Genomic DNA, 24,009 nt, shown 5'->3' with positions numbered 1-24,009 from the left:
AGTCCATGACACCGTAGTAGTCTTAGGTGGTGACGGGCTGCTACACTTGCGGTGAGCATACAGCCCCGTAGAACAGAATCACCACCTGTACCCCAGAGACTAACGTAACACTTGTGCACACTACAGCCCCCACCCAAAAAAGAAGAACCTAGTGCACATATCAAAATAAATAACTAACTTACAATGTTATCTTGAAGGGCTACCAGAAGTAAAGGAAATTACACACACCTCCATGTGTCATGTGACTAGAGCTCAGTAAGTACCAGCTTCTTTCCCTCTTTTGCACAGGGAGGCTGGCTGACTGCCTGTTGGCATAGTTTCACACAGATTTTGGTCAAGTTATAGCCCTACCTGCTGCAAACTCTTCAATGGTCATCAGTGGAAACCGGATCAAGGACAGTGCTTTCCCTAGAACTTTCTGTTTGTTTCCAAAAGTCACAGGCAATTGTTGTCTTTGACATTCTGCTTCTGCCCATCGTACAACGGCTCCAAAAAGTCGACTCTCTCTAATACTAAGTGTGTCTCTTTCCAGAACGGCACAGAGTGTGTCTACAGGGAAAATACAAGAATAAATCAAATTAGGAATATTTTGATCTTTAACAAAACACCAACAAACAGACTTACATTAAGTTTTCAAATCTCAATTAAAAAAGGAGATTAGATACTTAAAACTACAGCCCCTATACTTAGAAATATTAAAGAATGAAAACAATTAAACAGCAAAGTTTTCTTTAAAACAGTGCTATAAAGTGTGGTGCCTGGGTGGCTCATTTGGTTAAGCTTCCGACTCTTGATATCGGCTCAGGTCATGAACTCACGGTTCATGAGATCAAGTCCCATGTCGGGCTCTGCACTGACAGCACAGAGCCTGCTTGGGATTCTCTCTTTTTCCCTCCCTCTGCCTCTCCCCTGCTCACGTACTTGTCTTTCTCTCTCTCTCTCTCTCTCAAAATAAACATTAAAAAACAAAACAAAACAGAGTTTAGGGGACGTCTGGGTGGCTCAGTCAGGTAAGCATCCGACCTCAGCTCAGGTCATGATCTCACAGTTCGTGAGTTCAAGCCCCACGTTGTGCTCTATGTTGACAGCTCAGAGCCTGGAGCCTGCTTCAGATTCTGTGTCTCCCTCTCTCTTTGGCCCTCCCTCGCTCATGTGCTCTCACTTCCTCTCAAAAATAAACGTTAAAAATTTTATTAAAAAAAAAAGAGTTTAAATAATTGCTATGAAGTTAATATTCAACTTTTTCTTTACCATACGTGCAAGCTTAGGTACAGTATCTCCTTGTATATTTGTGCCATTTATTAAGCAAACTCAAATACCCAGAGTAAGATTAATTGTAAGTCTGAGAAAAGGGCTTCAAATTAGTGACATACATAAATCTATAAAGACTACAGGTAACCATTCATTTGTTCCCCAAATATTCTTTATTAAGCACTCACTGTGTGTCAGGCACTGTTCTAGACGCTAAGGATACATCACTGAATAAAAAGTTAAAAATAAATCCCTTGCCTTTATGGAGCTTACATTCTAGTGGGGGTTAACATTAAACATAAATAGATTTAACAAGTTAGATGCTCAGTGTAGGACAGACCGTAGGGTGAGAGGAATCCCTAGTGCAGTTTAAAACAGGATGGCTTTGGGGCACTTGGATGGCTCAGTCGGTTGAGCATCCAACTTCGGCTCAGGTCATGATCTCACGGCTCATGAGTTCGAGCCCCATGTCGGGATCTGTGCTGACAGCTCAGAGCCTGGAGCCTGCTTCTGCTTCTGTGTCTCCCTCTCTCTCTGCCCCAACCCACTTGCATTCTGTCTCTGTCCCTCTCAAAAATAAACATTAAAAAAAAAAATTGTTTTTAAATAAATAAATAAATAAATAAATAAATAAATAAATAAATAAATAAAAACAGGACGGCTTGGGCAGCTCGTCTGAGCCAAGACTTGACGGGGGGTATGGGGGAGTCAGCCAGAGACCTAGCCAGAAGTGTTCGGGATGTCCAGTGTGATGGCTCTCCCATCAAAGTGTGCCTGGCATGTGTGAGGACCAAGCCAGGAGGCCAGTGTGGCTAGACTGCAGTGGGCAAGAGGGAAAAGTGGTAGGCGAGGAGGCCAGAAATGGAGGGAAATGGGGTACAATCTTATAGTACCCTGTCAATCACCTGGCTTTTACTCTGAGTACAAAGGAGAACGAACCCCTGGAGGATTCTGAGCTGTGACATTTTATGTTCTAGAAGGATCATGCTGGCAGCCATGTTGAGAGGAGACTCTAGTGGAGGTCAGAGTGGGAATGAGATCAGTTAGAAGGCTCCTGCTCTGATCCACATCAGAGGTGATGACGGCCTGGACCAGGAGGAAGTGATGAGAAACCATCAGATTCAGGATATACTCTGAAGGAGGACTCAGTGTGATGTCCTAACAGACTGAATACTGGGGGTGATAGGAGTCAAGGGTAATTCCCGGGTTTATAGTCTAAGCAACGGACAGACAACAGTGGCATCAACTGAGATGGGAAAGCCTACAGAGGCGGCCTTGGGGGCTGGCGAGAGGGGGATCTGGAGTTTCGTTTGGGACATGTGAAGTGTGAAATCCCTATCTGACGTCCAAGCATAAACGTCCTGCCCAGAACTCAGGCCCTCACTCAGAACCTTTCTCCTTGAACCAGAGGCAAAACTCGAATCTGCTCAGCTTTTCTATAGTAGACCAAAAGCAGGAAGTCCAGACACGGGCCATAGAGGCCAACAGACCAGAACAAAACGACAGGCTGCACCCAAACAGAGACAGAGGAGAGAGGGAATGTGTGACAAGTAGATGGAAGTGCTTGAAAAGCATCACAGTCCAAAGAGTCTTTCTGAAGAGGAAGACTGAAAACCCAAGACAAACAAAAAACACATCAGAGGCCTGAGGGCTTCGCTAATGCAATAACTGATACTCATAATAACAACACTTAATAATCACAGGATTCAAATAAAGATGAGGATGCCGTACTTACATACATTCACTATGCTTAAATTACCCAGTAATACACATCTAAGAAAAACTTACTAAAAAAAAAATTCGATTCCGTAATGGTCTACACATTCATACTACATCCAAACATTTGGTCAGTATTGAACCACAGCTATCATTCGAGCAGGTGTCAGCACAGGGGCTCAACATTGTGTTAAAAATGAGTAGGTTATACGTAATTTTTTTTTTAAATCAAGTTTTTCCTTCTCTGGTAGCTGAGCAGATGAATACAGAGTACGGTTCCATAAAGCTTTTCCACAGGTAAATGAATGTAAACCAATATACCTCAATATTCTGTAGGATTAGGAATATACACTGACCAAAATTAATCATTCAGTGGGAAAACAGACAACTTTGGATCCACATATCTCTACTTTGTATGCTAATAAACTTCAGTAAAGATAAACAAAGAACCTTAACATATCAGCAGGGGAAAAAAACACATTATACTGGCCTTGGCATAATGTAAATTTGCTTTTTTCTATCAATGTGACACAGTACCTTCTTCCTTTAGCAAAAAGCTCTAAGAGAGAAACAGCATCTCTCTGGAGGAAGCACATCCCTCCAGAACGTATATTCAAATCCCAGAGGAGAAAAAGCTTCTCTAGAATCTAAAACTATAAAAAGAGCTCCTGGGGTGTTCTGGGTGGCTCAGTCAGTTGAGCATCTGACTCTTGATTTCAGTTCAGGTCATGATCTCATGGTTTGTGAGCTCAAGCCCTGCGTCAGGCTCTGTGCTAACAATGTGGAACCTGCTTGGGATTCTCTCTCCCTCTCTCTGACCCTACTGGGAGCTCTCTCTTTAAATAAGCAAACAAACACACATTTAAAAAAAAAAAAAAAAAAAAAGCTCCTGAAGCATGGCCCAACCTTCTTTCTCTCAGCTCCTAGACTTCTCTTTCATCCCAATTTTTAACAAGTACACTTGAAGCAAACTGGACTATGGTGTGGAAACACACAGGTCTTCTATTGGCAGATATGTTACAGTAAGAAATTACAGCTGAGAGCCCAGTAAAGATCATAAAAACAGCTAAGATTATGTTTTGTACACGTAATGCAAGACTAGATTTTAATATAAGCAATGGTGAATCAAATCAAATCAACAAATATTTCGAGTATTTACACTGCACAAGGCACCTACTTCAAGACCCCCAGGTTCCAATGGCACGCCTAACATAGGAGCTATTTACAAAACAACTTCCAGGACAAGTCGCTCAGATGCAAGCAATGCTATTTCAAACATAAACTGAATTACAAATGGAGTGACAACCCCCTAGGGGAAGAAAATTAGCATTAAGCAATGTGTCCCAGCAATGTGAGCAGTGCCTGGGGCTCTCAAACATCCAGTCAGTGGATATTATGTATAGTGGGGAGGACCCAATCTAGCCCCTGCCCTTCAGGATAATTAATGCAAGATGATTGTACATCCTTCCAGAGGTACAGTGCAATAGACAGACAAACTCACAATGGAATGTGGTTATAACAGAATACACTAAATGTCATGGAGGAGGGCAGGGTGTCAATTCTTAAGAAAGAAGTCACTGCAGAAGTATAATTTTAGCCAAGACATTAAAAATGAGTGAGAAGTAGGGGCACCTGGGTGGCTCAATTGGTTAAGTGTCCGGCTCTTGATTTCAGCTCAGGTCATAATCTCACAGTTAGTGAGTTCGAGCCCCATTCGGCTCTACACTGACAACGCGGAGCCTGCTTAGGATTCTCTCTCTTCCTGTCTCTCGGTCCCTCCCCTGCTCATGCTCTGTCTCTCTCTCTCTCAAAATAAATAAACATGAAAAAAAAAAAAAAAAAAAAGGATGAGTGAGAACTAGCCAAGGTGGGAAGGAAAGGAAACATTCTAGACACAGTCCAGTTGGTCAACAAATACTAACTGAACAGGTACTATGTCTTTAGTGTTACAAATACAGTGGTAACCCAACAAAGTCCCTGCCTTCAAAGAGTTTACAATCAGGGTGCCTGGCTGGTTCAGTTGGTAAAGCACGTGATTCTTGACTCGGGGTTTTAAATTCAAGCCCCATGCTGGGTGTAGAGATTACTGAGAAATAAAATCTTAAAAGAAAAAAAAAAGCTTACAATCTAGCTGGGGAAGGTAGATAACCATCAGAAACATACACAGACAAATACACAGACACAAACAAAAATACCTACTTAAGAATTTCAGATAGTGAAACCTACTGTGAGTAAAATAAATCAGAGTAACAGAAAAGGATTGTTCAGGGGAACATGGTATCTACTTTGACTACGGTCTGGGACAGCCTCTCTCAGGTCTCATCTAACTTGGTATCAGAATGATTAAAAGGAGGAAGCCACATACAGATTCAAGGCAAAAGGATTCCAATTCGTGGGAACAGTAAACACAAAGGCTTAAAATAGAAATAACCCTGGCTAGTGTTTATGAAACACAGTGAATAATGGGGAGAGTGAGAGAAGACAAGGTCAGGTACAGACAGAGACAGGCAGTGAGTACTGGCTGTTTACAAAACATCTGTTTTCTCTTCTTCTTGAGATGTGACTTGTATCTCCTAGCTTCCTAAATTTAAGTGGGATAATGTTACTGAATCCTAGACAATGAAGTAAGAGCCAAAATGAGGGTGCCATACCGAGGCCAAAGCTTTTAAAATGTGGGTGTTTTCCCTGCCCATACTTTTTCCTGTCTACTGGCAAGACAGATAATAACATAATAATACACAACAGATAACTAATATATATTTTATGTTCATCATGATGAAGAGAATATTTAAAGCCATAGGCCTAGATTAGCTGTCTCCTCTCCTGCAATAACAACATTCAGACTCCCCAGCCTCATCAGATGGGATGTGGTTATAACAGGATACACCAAATGTATTTAATGTACAACCTGGTTTACCCTGCCTCGATCTCACACACACTTCCTCATGGGGCTCCACCTGCTTCGAATGTCGCCCTCTCTTCACTCCCCAAATACTACCCATTCTTTAGGGCCCATGGCAGAATCTCCTGTCAAGACTTTCATAACACTACTCAATTTGAGGTAATCCCTCCATATTTTGGATTTGAAGAGTAATTACTTTCTATATGTGTAGCTTAGAAAAGGTAAAAATCACATGTTACTGTATGTTATCCAGATTTTTCTATTAAATCTTAATTTTTACATGCTTGTTCCTTGATTCTCCAATTAGATCATAGTTTCCTTAAGAAAAATCACATCTTACTCCTCTTCGTATTTTTTAAAATAATTTTTAAAAATGCTTGTTGGTTGGGGCTCTTGGGTGGCTTGGTCGGTTAAGTGTCCAATTTCAGCTTACAGTTGGTGAGTTCAAGCCCCGCAATGGGCTCTGTGCTGACAGCTCAGAGCCTGGAGCCTGTTTCGGATTCTGTTGTCTCCCTCTCTCTCTGCCCTCCCCCACTGTACTCTCTCTCCCTCTCAAAAATAAATAAACATTTAAAACAACGTTCGTTTACTGATTGATTGACTGACTGATTGGGCGGGGAGCTGGGGGGGGGGGGCAGAGAGAGGGAAAGAGAGGATCCCAAGCAGGCTCCACCGACAGTGTGGAGCCCAATGTGGGGCTTGAACCACAAACCGTGAGAGCATGACCTGAGCTGAAATCAAGAGTCAGATGCTCAACTGACTGAGCCACCCAGGCGCCCCTCTTCTTTGTTTTTCTGAAATGATCCTACTATAATGCTGTGCACATGGTGCATTCGGTGAATATTTATTTATTTATTTTTGAATGTTTATTTTTGTTGAGGGGGGAAGGGTCAGAGAGAGAGGGGGACAGAGGATCAGAAGTGGGCTCTGCACCAACAACACACAGTCCCATTCAACCACTGAGCCAGCCACACAGGCACCCCAGTGAATATTTATTTGATTTGACATTTTGTAAAAGGTGATAACGTAGAATTTATCACCAAAATAAAGAAAGCAAAAATTTTTAAATGTAGACTTATTTAATTTGGAAAAACCACTATTTTAAAAACAGCCCGTTCACCAGAAAGGGTGACTGTTAAGGTGTTACTGTATTTAAACCGTATGATCTGGGGGCACCTGGGGGGCTCGGTCGGTTGAACATATGCCTTCAGCTCAGGTCATGATCTCACAGTTTGCAAGTTCGAGCCCCACGTCGGGCTGTCTGCTTCAGATCCTCTGTCCCCAGCTCTCTCTCCTCTCCCCTGCTAGCTCTCTCTCTCTCAAAAATAAACATTACAAAAGCAAATTAAATAAACGGCACAGTTGGAATCCTGGAGGACTCACCTATATCGATATCAGTAAAGCCCTCTGCACTTATTGCATCCATCGTGCTTTTGTCTATCGTGTCCAGGCAGAGACTAGCCAGCTGAGGTTCATCAAATAATCGGGCCTAAACATACAGAGAGACAGTTATTTTACTCTCATAGTTATCTTACTTTTAGACAGTACGTATTCAGTTAATGCTGTAGTTACAATTGGTAATTATGTAAAAACACCAACTTAAAATACCATTATAACGTGTATATATTCTTAAAGTTTCCCTTCCACAATCAGAAATGAAAAGCTAAGAGCACAAATGCTCTGCTTAGATAACAAATGCACACTGATGACCTGTTATTTTCCTTTCCATCTGCTCATATACACACACTGCCTGGTTTCTTATACATTACTTATTTTGATCCTTAACAAACGCTCTAGGTTAGATAAGGCAGACATGATTATCCCATTTTCCAGATGTGGAAACAGGCTTAGAAAGGTGTGCTGACTTGCCTAATACGATCTGGCTAGTCATGCTGCAGAGTCATTATTAAATCCGAGTTATAGGATACTGTCACTAAGTTATATCAATTGTCAAGCATACAGTACAAACAGATCAGATTTATTTTCTTCCATTTTCTGTCTTGATGTGGGGAGAGAACGAAGTACAGGAATTTCAGAGCACGAAAGCTCTGGGAACCTAAGCAGACAGCAGGCCAACAACTGAAAAGCAAATAATAGACACACGACAATCTTATACGACAGTGAGGATGATCTACAACTACATACAATAATATGAGTGAAACCCACAAACACAATGACAAACAAAAGAAGCCATAGTATAAACTGAGCAAAAAAATATATACTGTATGATTCCAATAAAGCTAATCTCGGCTTTAAGAATTCAGAAGCCAAGCTTATAATACGTGATTAATCAGGATGCGTATTATAATTAAAAAAAAAAAAAAAACAAAAACCCAAGTTTAAAAGCCAGGCATCGGGGAAGGGGTGGGAGGATCCAAACTCAAATGAGACTTAAAAAACTGTAACACTGAAAACAGATGTGATGATAGGTGTGCCAGGGACCAAGCTTTCATTCTGGCCTAGTATCAGGTCCATTTACATTTAACAGTATGGACAAACACGAGACGCACACAGGTACTCATGCTGGCAATAATGCAATTAATTAACCATTATCTGGCACGGCTGATGACTCTTATTTGTAAAGTAAAATTCATTTTCAAAGGATTCAATAACTCAGGTGCTACTGACCTATTACGTTAACAAACATCCCTAAACTAAAGAGTCATCTTGTGTTTTATGGGGGAGAAAAGACAGCAATAAACACACTGGAATGAATTTAAAATAGATACACACATTACAGATGATATGTAACTGTACTTACATGTATAAAATACGCATATATTTTTAAGTCAGTAGAACATTTCTTAAAATTATGCAATACTCAAACATGTCTGAAAATGCTCTTCTTGAGGCCCTTGGGTGGCTCAGTCAGTTAAGCATCTGATTCTTGATTTTGGCACCGGTCGTCATCTCGTAGTTCATGGGTTTGAGCCCCATGTTGGGCTCCACACTGACAGTGCAGAGCCTGCTTGGGATTCTCTCTCTCTCTCTCTGTCCCTTCCCCACTCTCTCTCTCTCTTTCCCAAAATAAACAAATAAACTTAAAAAAAATTGTTTTTAATGTTCTTCTTAGATTATATATTGGGCTTACATTAATTCGCTTAGTCAAAATTTTCCAAAAAAATAATATAAAATCTGTATTTAGTAGAATAAAATTAACTCTATTCCTTGTTATTTTCCCTTAAAATGTTTTTAATTTAGAAATAATTTCAAATTTGCAGAAAAGATGCAAGTAAAAAGAATACCCATATACCCTTTACCCAGATTTACCTATCTAAATGTTATTTATCTAATATTTCACCTCTATCATTTGTGCTCTCTATACACACACAGGCGTGCACACACACATTATATATATATACCCATATATGTATGCATATATATGTATATATAAGTGGGAAAATAATGTATAAGAAAACAGACAATGTATAGTGAGTGTGTGTGTATTTGAGGTGAACTATTCAAGAATAAATTACAGCACCACAGCCCTTACCCTTAAATACTTGAATATTTCTTATATAACCATAGTAATTAACTTTGATAAATAACCATACAATATTTTTATCTCATCTACTGTATTTCAGTTTTGCCAACTGACCCAATTTTTTATAACACTTTTCCTCCTAGAATAGGATCCGGTCTAGGATCACAGTCTAATGAATTTTTAAAATATGAAAAACACATTTTTATCAAATGAAATTCTAGACATTTTAACTGGCAGATATTTTAACTGGCCAACCCAACTATATTTCCAGTGTTCATGCAAAAATTGATCTTTCACTCTAAGAAAAACAATTTTCATAAAAATTATTTTATTCAGAACAGCAATATTTCAGTGACTCTTCAGTTACACAGGCAGTATCAAGTTTCCTAGGGAATCTATTATTGCTCCTCAGAGTAAAATACATCCTTGTCAAAATTTAGTTTGAGTCTGGCATCATCTCTGGAAAAAATATCACTTCCTAACAAGCGTCTCTTCCCGGTCTCACTCATGCTGGTACAGCACACTGGCCTCCTGTTTCAGCGTGAAGCTGGCAAAGGTCCTCTCAAGTAATTGACATGCTCAGTGCAAATGACTCACTTGGCAGGAAGAAGAATTTCACATGACAATTCGTGGGCTAATTCACATGACCCCACCAGTGAAAAATGTGCAGTAAAATTGGGTTCTCAGACCAACCACACGCTGAAAAGCTCCTTTTCTTTCTCGTAGTGACAGCTGTTAACCCTTACTACTCAAAGTGTGGTCCAGAAGCACTGGCATCATCTGAAAGCTCATGAGAAATGCAGACTCTTAGGTCTCACCTTGGGCCTGAGGAACTAGAAACTGTGTTTTAATTGTCAGAGTTTAATTCATTGGTTTCTGAATTTTTCCATAAGCTTTTAAAATGAAAGTAATTAAGTGATCCCCTCCACATACCTTAAAACCCTTGGACGATAAAGAATCTTAGGAATATCAACTTCCATAATAGATTTTCATCACACACTCAAAAGAGGGGGAAATGCAAGGATATGCTGCTTAACAGTTCTATGACCTTGGTCAAATTGACTCATATTTCTGCCTCTGTCTCCTTACCTGTTAAGTGGGGACAGTAAGAAAACCTAGAACACCTACCCCTCCCAAAGTTACTGTAGAAGATTAAATGAACTAATGCAGACAAAGTCCTGACACACAATCACCACAGACATTCTGCTATCATCCTTACTATCAGTATCACCACACCTTAAGAACGACTGGTTGAAGGTTGGGATCTTAGGTTTAGCACCTGCTGTCTAACGTGAAGTAAGATATTTACCCCTTTACACTTCCATTGCTTCAGCTTTAAAATGGGGACAACAGTAAATAGCACCACAGAGCTGCAGTGCGGGCTAACTGTGATAATACACACAAAGTGACTAGCTTAGTGTCTGGCGCACCATGTCCAGAATGGAGTTCGGCGATTGTGTCCACGAAGTGGAATCGGTGTGCTCTTTCTTCCCTAACCTCAAATATTTGTTGACAGATGACTGAACAAACAACAGCAACAAAAGGTGCCATCATACAACTTCCATATGACAGAACAGACGCAGAGCCGGGCAACCCGAGCTCTGGGCCCCGGCCGCAGCCAGCCTGCTGGGAGCCTTTGGGCAGGTAGTCCATTGGCCCAGGTTTGAGTTTTCCAGTTGGAAAATGAAAGAGGTGAACTAGGGGACACCTGTGACCGGTTCCAGTACTAATAGTCAACAGGATTATATATTATCAGCTTACAATTGTTTTCTCCTCATTTTAACTTGCTTACCTCTGTAAAGACCCTATCTCCAAATAAGATCACATTCTGAGGTTCTGGGAACTGGGATTTCAACACATACATTTTGGAGAAACAATTCAACCCTTAGCACACAGTATAGGCTGGCTTGGAACTTTTTAAACAATTCATACAAGGGTATTATAACTTGGTCTAAAAAGAAAAACAAGTGGTTTATTTATATCTGAAGTAAAGCTCAGATTACAGGCGTTTAACAAATGCTAAATAGTATGATATAGACTGGCTAATAGTTCCACAGATGTGTTCAGTTTGTAAAAATTCATCAGACTGAGTGCTTAAGATAATGTGTACTTTTCTGCTTGTATACTATATTTAGTGGAAACTTTTAAATATCAGAGAAAGAACATTTCACATAAACTTGAAATTCTAATTCCTCCAAGCTTTCAGATTAAGTACAAAGACAGTAAACCTTGGAACTCATCTGGACTTAAAAAGTCCAGATCCAACAAAAATCTTTATTCCAGATGCAACAAAAATTGAGACAAAAGACGTCCAGAAAACCCAATGCTATCACATGCTCAATCGCAGCAGGAACAAACTGGATCCCAATTCCAATTCCAATCCTAAACATCCGTGTGACTTTGAGTCACAGTAGCCTGCTTACATAAAGCCTCAGTTTCTTACATGATACTGTATTGACTCTAATTTGTTTTTCTAAAATCATATGAATCTGATATACTTCCCTGAATGGTACCATAAAAATAATTACATATACTTTAAGTTAATCTAGAATTCTCCAGGAAATACTTAATACTCATGTAGTTATGAGGATACGGACCTTAGCTACATTTACTTACCTGAGTAAGTAACATAAAGGCATTATCTGCCCTAAGATGTTTGGTGAGAAATTCCACACAGTGTGCTTCCAAGGCTGGGACTGCATATTTCTTAGCAGTATAAAGAGTGGTCATAACCGTCTCTGGGCCAATTTGAACTTCATCTGAATACAGAAATCTGGAAAGCAAATGGGAAATTACAGAGATGGCCATTAGTATTTTAGAGAAGCAATCCACCAGCGTGAAACCTCTGAGGAATATTTTCAAAGATAATGAGCACACTGAAAAACCACCTGAAATTTACACCCAACTTTGCAGGGCTACAGGGCCTTTGCACGTACATCATCTCATTTTATTCTTACTCAGTCCTCAGTAAGGCAGTGTTTCCATTTTACAGACAAAACTGAAGTGAAGATCAAGACAGACAAGACAGACTCCTCCCTCTTAAGCCAAATTTTCAGAGGTCTTTTAGCAGCTCAGGACAGGAATCGTTCACTTATCTTTCCGTCATCAAAGGACGTTCATTTAAACAAATCTACGGATAGCTGAGGTTCATACCTCTAGGGGTCAAACATTCATGTATTTGCTGATAATGGTGTCTTGTTATTCTGGGCATCTTTTAACCTTTTATTATTATTTCCAAATTAGCAAAATGCCCACAGACGATCACTGGGGCTTTGCAGGAATGAACAATTTAATAATATCTTAAATGACCCCTGTTATGTGCTTTTGGGTATTTAGGTCCAATGTTCTCTCAAAACACTATCAGTCCAATACTGCCTCCTCCCAGTTTGCTGCTGCTAACTGCCAGATCGCCAGATAGATCAGCTTCACAGAACTGCGAATAAAGCATACGATTCTCAGTGAAGGCCTGCGCAGTTCTGGTTGAACTATCCGGGAGCTTCTACATATCAACTCTAGGCCCCTGTTGTGGCTCCTCAGAGACCCTGCACGGACTGTCCAGTTCCCAACCACATGCAGGAAAGTCGAGGGGAGAAGTATGGCATTAAGAACAACTGCATTTGAGAGATACTAAAGACGTTACAATGCTTATTACACGTATATTCCTGGGCCCCAAGTCCTAAAACAGGAAAACCTATTAACATCTTTCAGAACCTTCTATGCCCCGGGAGGCCGCAAAGAAGGGAGGCTCTATTTCATGTCCCTACCCTCCGGCTTTCCAGTCCCTCTCCTTTCATTCCCGTGTCCGTAGTCACCACCCAAGGCGAACCGCTAGCCCCTCACCTCCCCGCAGCCTCTCGCCACAACCGAACACCGCGCTCCCCTCATATAGCATCACCGAGCTTACAACTATCCCAGGTGGAGGCTGCTCGTGCTCATCCTCCTCCATAGCTCAACCTTGACAGTGAAGGCTGCCGTGTTTCAGGATTACACCATTTCAAAATACCGTATTCTTTTTTTCTGGGGCGCCTGGGGGGCTCAGTCGGTTAAGTGTCTGACTCTTGATTTCGGCTCAGGTCGTGATCTCACAGCTCCACGAGTTCGAGCCCCATTGGACTCCGCACTGACAGCACGGAGCCTGCTTGGGATTCTGTTTCTCCCTCTCTCTCCCTGCCCCTCCCCTCCTCTTTCTCTCCCCAAAATAAATAAACTTTAAAAATATATATATTTTTTCCAAAAACCTCCTTTTAGAGACTCAAGTCAACATTCTGTATTACCCTTATACTATTTAGCTTAAAGTTATGTGCCACACTCTGTGAAGAGCACAAGGAATTAAAAACCAAGTAAGGCACAATCACTTACAGTCAGGGGGAAAGGGATGAACAAAAGGAAGAGAGAAAACGAACATTTGTTGAGTGCCTGCCATGGGACAGGTGCCAGTTCATGTAATCCTCCCACAAGGAAGGCAGGTGCTGTTACCTGCATTTAGAAGACGAGGAAACACAAAAGCTGTCTAACATCAACACCCCCTTTCTGCACTGTCTGCCTCCAGTGCTAGACTGTCATGCCCACCAGGTGAGCGCCGTTTTATCTGTGTGGCCTCAGGAAGAGATGGCTTGGGTCTGGGCCTGTGCCACCACCTGCCAGCCACGTGACTTTAAACAAACTACCATCAGTGGTGCTCCCTTCTGAAAAGAGAGGAGAGTGACAGTCTCCCCTTCATAACGTGCGCATGAGGATTAGTAGAAATTATAATACGTGAAGTGTTTTAAATAGTGCCTGACAAATACTTAGCCTCAGCAAACGTTAGCTATTTATTTTTACGTTGCTTCATTATTTTATGTCCGCTATTTTCCTCTGTTTTAGAAGATCTCCTTGCTGTTGTCTCCCGGCCCTTCTGTTTTTCTTCCCAGCAATCACATGCTCACATTTCTAAGAATTCTTGCTTCCTAGTTGTCCTTTTTCACCTCCACGGCATCATGTCTGTTTTATGGATGCAAAAATGTTAAGTCTCCAAGATGCTATTAGCCAATGTTTTTAAGGTTCCTTTTCACTTCCTGAATGATCTACTTCCTCCAGGATCATCTGTTTCGGTCTTTGTCGTTCATGTTCTCATTTTCCTCACATGTCAAATGCCCACTGGTTGTCTCCAGTTTGGAATTCCAGTAGCAGGCTTTCTCTGCGTCTGTAGATGGGCCTGTTTTCCAGCTAAAACCATCCCCCAAATGAACGGGCCAGCTGAGAGCTCTGTACGTGGGGGCTTGCCGACCGGCACCTTGCGTGGGAGTGGGAAAGGAGCTGGGGCAGGGGCCGCCTCACGCCATTAAGGGTCCCTGAGCTGTCCCAGGCAGTTTGCTCCGTTCATCTAAAGAGGAGCCTGTCCCGAGGTCGTCATCGGCAGTTAGTCTGCAAGAGCTGGCCAAGGATGTAGTCTGTAAGCCAGTTTTAAATTTGACTCCCATGTTATAGCTCACCTTCTCATTTCCCCCCATCCCCACTACCCACCCGGGCCTCGAGGGCCTCGAACTGCGCGGGGCTGAGCCAGGGAAGGCAGCGCCCACCCCCGCAGCCCCCAGGCTCTGGACTCTGGGCTCCAGTCATCTGCTTGCTTTCATTACCAGCACACTTTCAACTGCTCTGTCCCTTTTCCACACTGTTGGCTTCCAATCCATTTCCCTTCCTCTCTTTCCATGAAGGGATTTATTCTCTTTTGTATTTTCTTACAGTCACTTGAACTGGGAGAGAGATAGAAGGCTGACTGCAAGCTCAGTTCTCCTCTTGAATTAGAAACCTATGACGTTTTAATTTTAAGGGCAAGGTAGGAAGAATCTTTACGTCTATCTGCTTTAACTTTTTTTTTTCAGGCAAAAATTACTAGAGTTACAAAATAAAGAACTGAAATGTGGGGCCTTTATTACCATTTGCCTCTGTATGTGAGTAGATTCAAACTTCAGGACACAAGTACATGGCTCTGTGAGCATCTACAAGTGGGGGCTTTGACATCTGCAAAAGCCCCCTAGAGAAATTTCTACTTGAGGGACGATCTAAAAGATGACCAGAGGGTGGGAAGAACACGCCAGGAACGAGAGAGAATTGCGGTTTTAGACTATTCTATTTGAGACACACACACACCCCGTTCAATTTGCTTTTATTAAGTTACAATTTGGTATTACACCTTCGGCTTACATCAAGGAATATTTTAAAGAAACATCTATATTCAAAAACGCGGATTAAGGACACTGTTCATTTCAGTAAAGCCTTCTTTATGAGGAAACCTCGCCAGGAATTTTTTCACTCGTCTGATTATCAGACAGAGCTGTGCATCCCTAAGCAGGTGGTTTGTTTTCAACCTGACAAATACTATGTATGAATTATAACTGACCAGCTAGGTTTCTTGTTTTGCATTAGCTGCTAAAACAATTAAGGTGAAATCTGTAGTTTCCCGATAGCATGCATTTTTGTGTTAGCTTCATCTTGGCTTTATTTATCTTTGTGTTTTTTGGTAAGACGTTCTAAATTCTTTCTGTTGTATGTAAACAACAAGAAAAGGAACTCTATGCTTCTTGTATTTTCCCCCAACATCTTTCCTACAATACCAGGCACAGTGTAGGCACACGGCTAACCCTTAATATTTACCTATTACCTGACTAGACAATTCCATACAAGCTTCTGTGTAACACAACAAAGGAATCATTTTCATTTCTAATGAGAAAATAGGCTATTTAAAAATCCAGGAACTATCTTGGTTCATATTTTACTTACATGTTTTCTTACATTCTATTTAATTATTAAAATTGCTAGAATATGAAAATAAGCCAAGCCTTACAAAATATAATTACAAATTAATGATATTACCACAATTCTTTTTATTTTAAAATGAACATTTCAGCCCTGATTTACTACCTTTAAGGACAAAGCCCTCCCAAAGACTAAAGGTTTTCCCAAAAGAGAAAACTCAGTATTTAAGCAAAAATTTTTAAAAGCAATGGGAAAAATATGATTTTAAATTAGAAAAATTGTAAGATTTTTATTATTTGATCATAAATAAGAAAAATTATAAGATCGCATATACGAAACTTTGTATCACCATTGACTCATTCATTTTACTCAAAAACATTTACTGAGGGACTATAATACCAAGCACTGGGATAGGTCTGAGAAATACAAACCTGGATAAGACAGCCCTGCCCGCAGAAAGCTTACGGTTTGGTAATGAAATGATTAAAGAGTAGCGTCACAATTACAACAGAATTATTTATCAGGCACAGTGTGATAACTAATCTCTAAAGATAGCCCGAATCAATCATGCCTTCTATTATCCATGGCCTTATATAGATCTGTCCCATAATAAACCTGGGCTGGCCCTGTGTGATTCCCTTTAACCAACAGAATGTGGCAGAAGGGACACCGTCCCGTCCGCGGCCTCCCCTCGGAGGATGTCTGGCGGCTCCTGCTTCTGTATTCTCAGAAGACTGGAGCTGCTATCCAAGAAGTCGAGATCCCCGGCTGGAAAGATCAGCTGGAGAAGCCACGCGGGGAGGAGAAAGGCTCAGTCACCCCAGACTCTGCCTCACACCTCCAGGGGACTCCAGCTCCACTGCCAGAGGACTATGACTGCAGGGGGGCCCAAAGGAGACGTCACAGAACCACACAGCTGACCTCAGTCAACCTGCACAACTGTGAAAGATAATAAAACTAGACTTAAGCCGCTAAATGCTGGAGTGTTTTGCTCTACAGCAATAGATACTAAACTTGCTATGAGAGACATTAGATGAGGCAGTGCTCAATTCTGCCTTCGGGTGGGATTATGTTTTACAGAAGAGGTAAAGCCTATGTGAAGTCCATCTAAAGTGCAGTGATTGTGAAGACCTTCTAGCAGACAGACTGAGAAGTACAAAGGCCTCAGAAGGTAGGCATTAAAGGGGCGCCTGGGAGGCTCAGTCGGCTGAGTGTCCGACTCTCGATCTCGGCTCCGTCATGATCTCACGGTTCATGAGATCGAGCCCTGCGCTGAACTCCGAGAGGACAGTGTGGAGCCTGCTTGGGATTCTCTTTCTCTCTTTCTCTCCCTCTCTCTGTCTCTCTCTCCTTCCCTCCCTCCCTCTCTCTCTCTCTCTCTCCCCCTTGTACTTCCCCCTCCCACCCCAAAATAAATGAATAAACATTAAAAAAAGAAAAAAAAGAGGGGCGCCTGGGTGGCTGAGTTAGTTGGGCGTCCAACTTCGGCTTAGGTCATGATCTCACTGCTTGTGGGTTCGAGCACCGCATCGGGCTCTGTGCTGACGGCTCGGAGCCTGGAGCCTGCTTCAGATTCTGTCTCTCTCTCTCTCTCTCTCTCTCTCTCTCTCCCCTTCCCCCACTCACTCTCTCTCTGTGTGTCAAAAATAAACATAAAAAACAAACAAAAAAAAGAAGGCAGGCATTAAAATAAGAAATGAGAGGCAATTAGAGTCGGGGCACTGAGTAGTGGAAAGAGGAAAGGGAAGATACAGAGACCAAGTCACAAAGGTCTTGTGTGTCCCCTAAGGTGCTGACACTTCATCCTGCAGGCAAAAAGTCAAAGACTCAGGGGAATTACATGAGACTATATGGACATTACAGAGATAACCCTGTTAACAATGTAGAAAGTGAAGACAGCTTAGACTAAAGGCATGGTCTGGTTGAAGCAATGCAGGAAAAAAAAATTAGGAGGAGGAAGTGGAACCCTCAGGAATGGTCCAAAAGGATGAGAAACAGGTGGGGCAGACTGGAACCAAACCGCAGCTTGGAGCCAAGCCCACTGAAGTCACTTCCCAACTGACCCACAGAGTGAGAATATTCATGGGCAGGAATGTTTTTCAAGTCCCCCAACACCCTAGGGTGCGTTATAGCATTACTGTGGCAAAAGCTGACTGATAAAAGAGTGTAATAATAGGAGTGTCTGCTCTGGGAGCCTGGCTGGCTCTGTCAGCAGAGCACGTGACTCGATCTCGGGGCTGTCAGTTCGAGACCCACTTTGGGTGCAGAGATTACTTAAAAATAAAATCTAAAAAAAATAAAGAGTACCCGCTCAAAGACTGTGGGAATTTAAGTGCACACAAGGTACTCAGCAACAGTAAGTGGCACGGTAAACACTCACTAAATGTCACACTATTCTTATCATTTCCATGTTCACCTGCATGGGTACCAGACACTCATTTGTGAATGTGCGGCTGGAAGTGGGATTCTAAAACCGAGTGGAAGTCTGGCCACATAGCTGGGGGAGTATATTAACGCCAGGAGTTAACAGAAAGGACGGGGGCAGCCGAAGACAGAATCCGGTCACCACTCCGTTTCTGTTCCTTTCTGCCACACAACTCCTTGAGAGAGCTGTTGAGAGCAGCATCTCCAGTTCCTCACCTCCTATTTTCTCCCCAACCTGTTCTAATCCAGCTGCTAAAACCACTCTTGCCAGGGTTATCAACGGCCTCCATTTTGTCAAAACCAATAATCGATTCAACATCCTCATTTCCCCCACATCTCGGCAGCATTTAGCGTGGCTGAGCACCCTCTCTTTATCGAAAGGCTTTCTGCAGCCTGAGTTTCAAGATATCCCGCTCCTTGCTTTCCAGTCGAACTCCACTGGCAGCGGTCCCTTGGCCTCATTTACTCTCCCCCCTGCTACGTCTCTCTAGGTTGGAGGCTCCCGGGCTCATCTTCATTCCTGTCTTCACAACCCGCATTCCCTCCCTTCGTAACCTCATTTGGTTTCATGGTTTAAAGACCAGTCATTCACTCTTAGCTTTCAGATTTATGTTCGCCAAGAAGCTCTTCCCCAAACTCCGGGTTCGTATTTGTGGCTATACTCTTGCCCTCCTTGGACATCTTAGAAATCTTCCTGGTTCTACCTTCAAAACACAGTTGACCCTTGAGCAACATAGGAATCAGGGGCGTGGCCTCCACTCCCCATTCCCCTCCCTCCCTGTAGTCAAAAACCTCCATATAACTTTTGCCTACCCCCAAAACTTTACTAAGAGCCTGTTGACCTGAAAACTTACTGATAACATATAAACAATTAACACATACTTAGTATATGCATTATAAACTATATTCTTACAATTGAGGAAGCTAGAGAAAAGAAAATATTATCAAGGAAACCGTAAGAGAAGAGAAAATACATTCACAGTACCGTACTTTACTTGTTTAAAAAAAAGAAATCTGGGGCGCCTGGGTGGCTCAGTCTGTTAAGTGTCTGACTTCGGCTCAGGTCATGATCTCACGGTTGGTGGGTTCGAGCCCCGCATAGGGCTCTGTGCTGAACGCTTACTCAGAGCCTGAAGCCTGCTTTGGATTCTGTGTCTCCTTCTCTCTCTGCCCCTCCTCCACTTGTGCTCTGTTTCACTCTCTCAAAAATAAATAAACGTAAAAGAAAAAAAAAAAATCTGTGTACAAGTGGGCCCACGTAGTTTAAACTCCTATTGTTCAAAAGTCAATCATGTATCTGCAGCCTGACCACTTCTCCCACCTATCCCCACCACCCTGGTATAACCCTCCACCATATGTCTTGCCTGGACTACTGCAAAAGCCTCTTAGTTTAACTCTCTGCTGCCCATTTTGCTCCCTCTGCAGTCGAATCCCCGAACAACTGCCAGAATGAGTTTTTAAAAACGTAAATCAGATCACATCACTTCCTACTGAAAACTCTCCAAAGGCTTCCCTCCTAGCACATACCCACGTCCTTCCCTGGCTATACAGCCCTGCACGACCTTGTCCAGCCTATCCTCCTGACCTCATCTTCCACCACTTTCCCCCTTATTCACTCCGTTCAAACAGCACCGGTTGACCTTTGCAGTTCCCGCAACAGGAAAACTCTAGGGCCTTGAACACGCTCTGCCTTGCTTAGAATGCTCCTTCCCTCACGGCTTGATCATTTTTCCTCAGCACACTTATCAGTACTTGCCATTACATCTTTGTTTCTCCTTACTAGATTATGAAGCACTTGAGGGCAGCGGCTTTTTCTTCTTCACTGCTGCACCCAACATCTAAAACACCAACTGGTGCAGGGAGGCACACAGCATTTCTCAAATGAACAACTGAAGAACATCACTTAAAGGTCAGGCAGATCGAAACAAGTAGTTTCTTATAATGTTAACTGATTCGATTTGTAAACATAATAAAAATAGGCCAAGCTAACCTGTTGTCCCCACTCAGCAAGTACTATGGGACACCTGTTTGTCACACAATAACAAGCAAGGACGGCATCTATGTTTCACAGGTGGCCAATACCTTCCAGTCCAGGTATCATTTCACAATAGACCAAGACTGGAATCGGGGCGCCTGGGTGGCTCAGTCGGCTAAGCGTCTGACTTCAGCTCAAGTCATGATCTCACGGTTCGCGGGTTCCAGCCCCATGTTGGGCTCCCGTGCTGACAGCTCGGAGCCTGGAACCTGCTTCAGATTCTATGTCTCCCTCTCTCTCTGACCCTCCCCAGCTCATGCTCTGTCTCTCTCTCTCTCTCTCAAAAATGAATAAACATTGAAAAAAAAAAAAAAAAAAAAGAACAAGACTGGAATCTGAAGGACAAATACCATAACCACACTGAAAAGAGGAAAATTTCAAAGACTTTACAGTTAATTCACTTATTTTCTGTTGATAGGAAAGGACTGACTAACGGCTTCAGTAAAAATACGAGCTAAGCATTTTTCCCTCTACATTCTTATTTACCGATCTCTATTTTTTTAAAGGAAAAAACTCCTCGGCAATATTTTTAGAGCAGGGGCTCTCAGATTTAGCTGGTATTAGTACGTCGGAGAGTATTAAAAGGGCTCTCAAGGTCCCACCTCCAAACATTACAATATTTTAGAGAGGGAGGAAGGGATCTCGAATTTCACAAGTACTCAGAGATTATAATGAGGTAGACCAACAAATCACTCTAAGATACTTATAAACGAGCTACAACAATCCTCTCATCAGTTCAAACCAAAATCCAAAATGACCCAGATCCTAGGTTTTCAGCTAATTTTTCTCTCTCTCTTCATGACTGTAATTTAACTAAATTGCAGAAAACATGGGAAACAAAGGAAAAAAGAAGAAAAAAAAGCATTATCATTTTACCGGTCCAATACAATGGTTAGCATTTGTTATGCTTCCTTCCATCCATGTCACTAGGTATATGATTGTTCTATTACTTTTCAGTTTTATTCACCGTGCGCAGTTTTCAGGGCTATTTATTACACACGTTTCTCGTGTTCATATAACCTAGTCTTCATCAGTACCATGCTCAGTGGCATTAATTCCATCTAATGCACCCAACGTTGTTTATCTAACCATTTCCTCCAGCTGACTACTTCCATACTACTATAAATAATCCAGCTGTAAATATTTTTGTACACATTTTTCAGTACTTCAATACTTCGGAGTGGGGGAGGGAATCTGTAGTGCCAAACTGTTTTACCATCTTCGTCACAGAGGGCTTCTCCAATATATATATTTTTTAAATTTATTTTTGAGAGAGGGGGAGACTCAGAATCCGAAGCAGGTTCCAGCCTCTGAGCTCCCAGCATGGAGCCCTACGTGGGGCTCCAACTCACAAACGTGAGAACATGACCTGAGCTGAAGTCAGAGCTTAACAGATCGGGCCACCCAGGCGCCCCTAATATTATCTTTAAAATACTAGGAATTTAGTATTCGCTTCGCGTTTAATTTTCACTTCTTTAATTACTGAGGTTAAACATTCTTTGTCAATTAGTTATCTTTTTTTCCCCCAATATATGAAATTTATTGTCAAATTGGTTTCCATACAACACCCAGTGAGTTATCTTTTCTTTACCTAAGTTATCTATCCTGCCCTTTACCATTTGTTTATGGGATCTTGCTATTTCTTTTCTACTCGTTTTAACTTTGTACTCAGTTTCCTACTGATCTTCCCGGTTGAGCTGTGAGCCCTTCCTGGGCTATTTATCCGTTCACTGACCTCTTTTTTTTTTTTTTTGCCTCAGTACCACCCAAGACTCTGCTCCTTCCCGAAGAACCCACTGTGGTCAGGCAGCTAAAACCATCTCCATATAATAAAATACACATGGTCTTCCCTAGGAGTTTGCTGTTACCTCCGCCAGTCACTGGACTTTTCTGGGCCCCGGTCCCATTTGTAAAAGTGTGGAAAACAACACCTCCTTCACTGGACTTCTGCGAATAAAGGCTATTAACGTCAAACGATAACGTTATCCAATATTAACATCCAAAATTAACCAGAAGTCGATGTATTATCGACTGAAACAGGCAAAAAAAGGAAACTCTTAACACCCGCGGCTGGATTTGGTTTTTAAGCAAATGTGACGTTGTCCGCAGAAACGCCGAGCCAGGTAAAGCCACACCTACTTGTTTCGGCATTCCCTTTCCTGGGTCCCGACAACTAATACACACACAAACGAAAAAGGAGTCAGAATTTAAAACAAACCAACCAACAGGGGGAAAAAAAAAAAAGCCGTCGGTCCGCCAAGTCTTCTCACCTCTTCCCCTCTCCCCCAACAACAACAAAAAAAAACCCCTAAAACTTTGCAAACGGGCCATCAAGACAACCTGGTCCACACCCGTTCCACGCCCGTTCTCTAGTCCCGAAGGTCGGGTGACAATGCCGGACTGGAAGGGAAAAGCGCTCGCTGAGCGGACGCAGACTGAGACCGTGACCCCGACGACCGGCGGTCGGCCGTGCGGCCGGCACAGGGGGACGGGGACCCGCCGCGCGTCCCTGACCGGGGGGGAAACTGAGGCCGCGGGGGAGGCTCGCGCGCAGGGGCAGGCCGGGCGCCCGCCGCTCACCTCAGCAGCGCCAGGAAGGCGGCGGGCTCCACGTCGGGCAGCTCGATCTCGGCCGACGTGGTGGCCATGCCGCCGTTGAACATGGCGTCGAAGACGGCGCTGCCGGCCGCCAGCACGAAGCGGTGCGCGGGGATGCGCTGCGGGCCCCCGGCGGCCGCGCCGCCGCGGCCCTTGCCCAGCACGAAGCGCACATCGCTCAGCAGCTCCGAGTTGAAGAGGAAGGCGAAGCGCTCCTTCAGCGACGCCTTAGTCGCCTGCCAGTTGTACAGTGGCTCCCGCTGCAGGGGGAGCAGGGGCCCCAGAGAGGACGGCGGCGGCGGCGGCGGAGGAGGAGGCGGAGGCCCCGCGGCGCCCGGCTCCGCCTCGGCTCCAGAGACCTGCTCGCCCGCAGCGGCCGGCCCGAGAGAGGCCATCCTCCAGCGGCGCGGCTCCTCGGGCTAGGCAGAGAACTCCCGCCGCCCAGCCGCCATCGCCGAGGCCGCCCCCGGAGGCCGGCGCCGCCTCGGTGCCTTCCGGGAAAGGCGCTTCCGGCGTCCGGGCGCCTCCCCGGCCCCGCCCCCGCACTCGCCCTCGCCCCGCCCCGCCCCGCCCGCAGCGGCCCGGAGCGCGTGCCCGCCACGCGGGGATGCGGGGGCGCGCACGGCCGCCCGAGCGGGGCCGCGCGGATCCGCGTACTGCGCTGCTGGATGGTCACCCCGCTCACCCTGTGCGAGCCCCGCGCTTGCATGCCCCGCGCCTCCTCCGGCCCGCGGCCCGTCCTTCTCTCGGACCCCTCCTCACCAGCCGCGGCGCTTCCCACGTGTACTAGGGGCAGGTCCCTAGGCTGTCCCTCCTGGAGTTTCCTGCCTGCGTGGTGGGGGACGGGGGCAAGGCCCGGGACAA

At 43.6% G+C, this 24,009-nt stretch overlaps 1 protein-coding gene across 1 annotated transcript in view; it reads right to left on the bottom strand.

The window, feature by feature from the left end:
- BTBD1 (BTB domain containing 1) overlaps positions 1–23,665 on the bottom strand; it is a 41,962-nt gene extending 18,297 nt beyond the window's left edge. Inside the window, exons 1-4 of the mRNA XM_043554637.1 lie at positions 23,128–23,665; positions 11,970–12,126; positions 7,253–7,358; positions 352–549 (exon numbers count right to left, since the gene is read on the bottom strand). Coding sequence (XP_043410572.1) covers positions 352–549; positions 7,253–7,358; positions 11,970–12,126; positions 23,128–23,540 — 874 coding nt within the window. The 5' untranslated portion in view covers positions 23,541–23,665. The remainder of the gene's footprint in view (positions 1–351; positions 550–7,252; positions 7,359–11,969; positions 12,127–23,127) is intronic.
- Between the last annotated feature and the right edge of the window lie 344 nt (positions 23,666–24,009).

Source organism: Prionailurus bengalensis, chromosome B3, assembly GCF_016509475.1.
Source record: "Prionailurus bengalensis isolate Pbe53 chromosome B3, Fcat_Pben_1.1_paternal_pri, whole genome shotgun sequence".
Classification (NCBI taxonomy): domain Eukaryota; kingdom Metazoa; phylum Chordata; class Mammalia; order Carnivora; family Felidae; genus Prionailurus; species Prionailurus bengalensis.
This window is presented reverse-complemented; position numbering and strand designations above follow the sequence as displayed.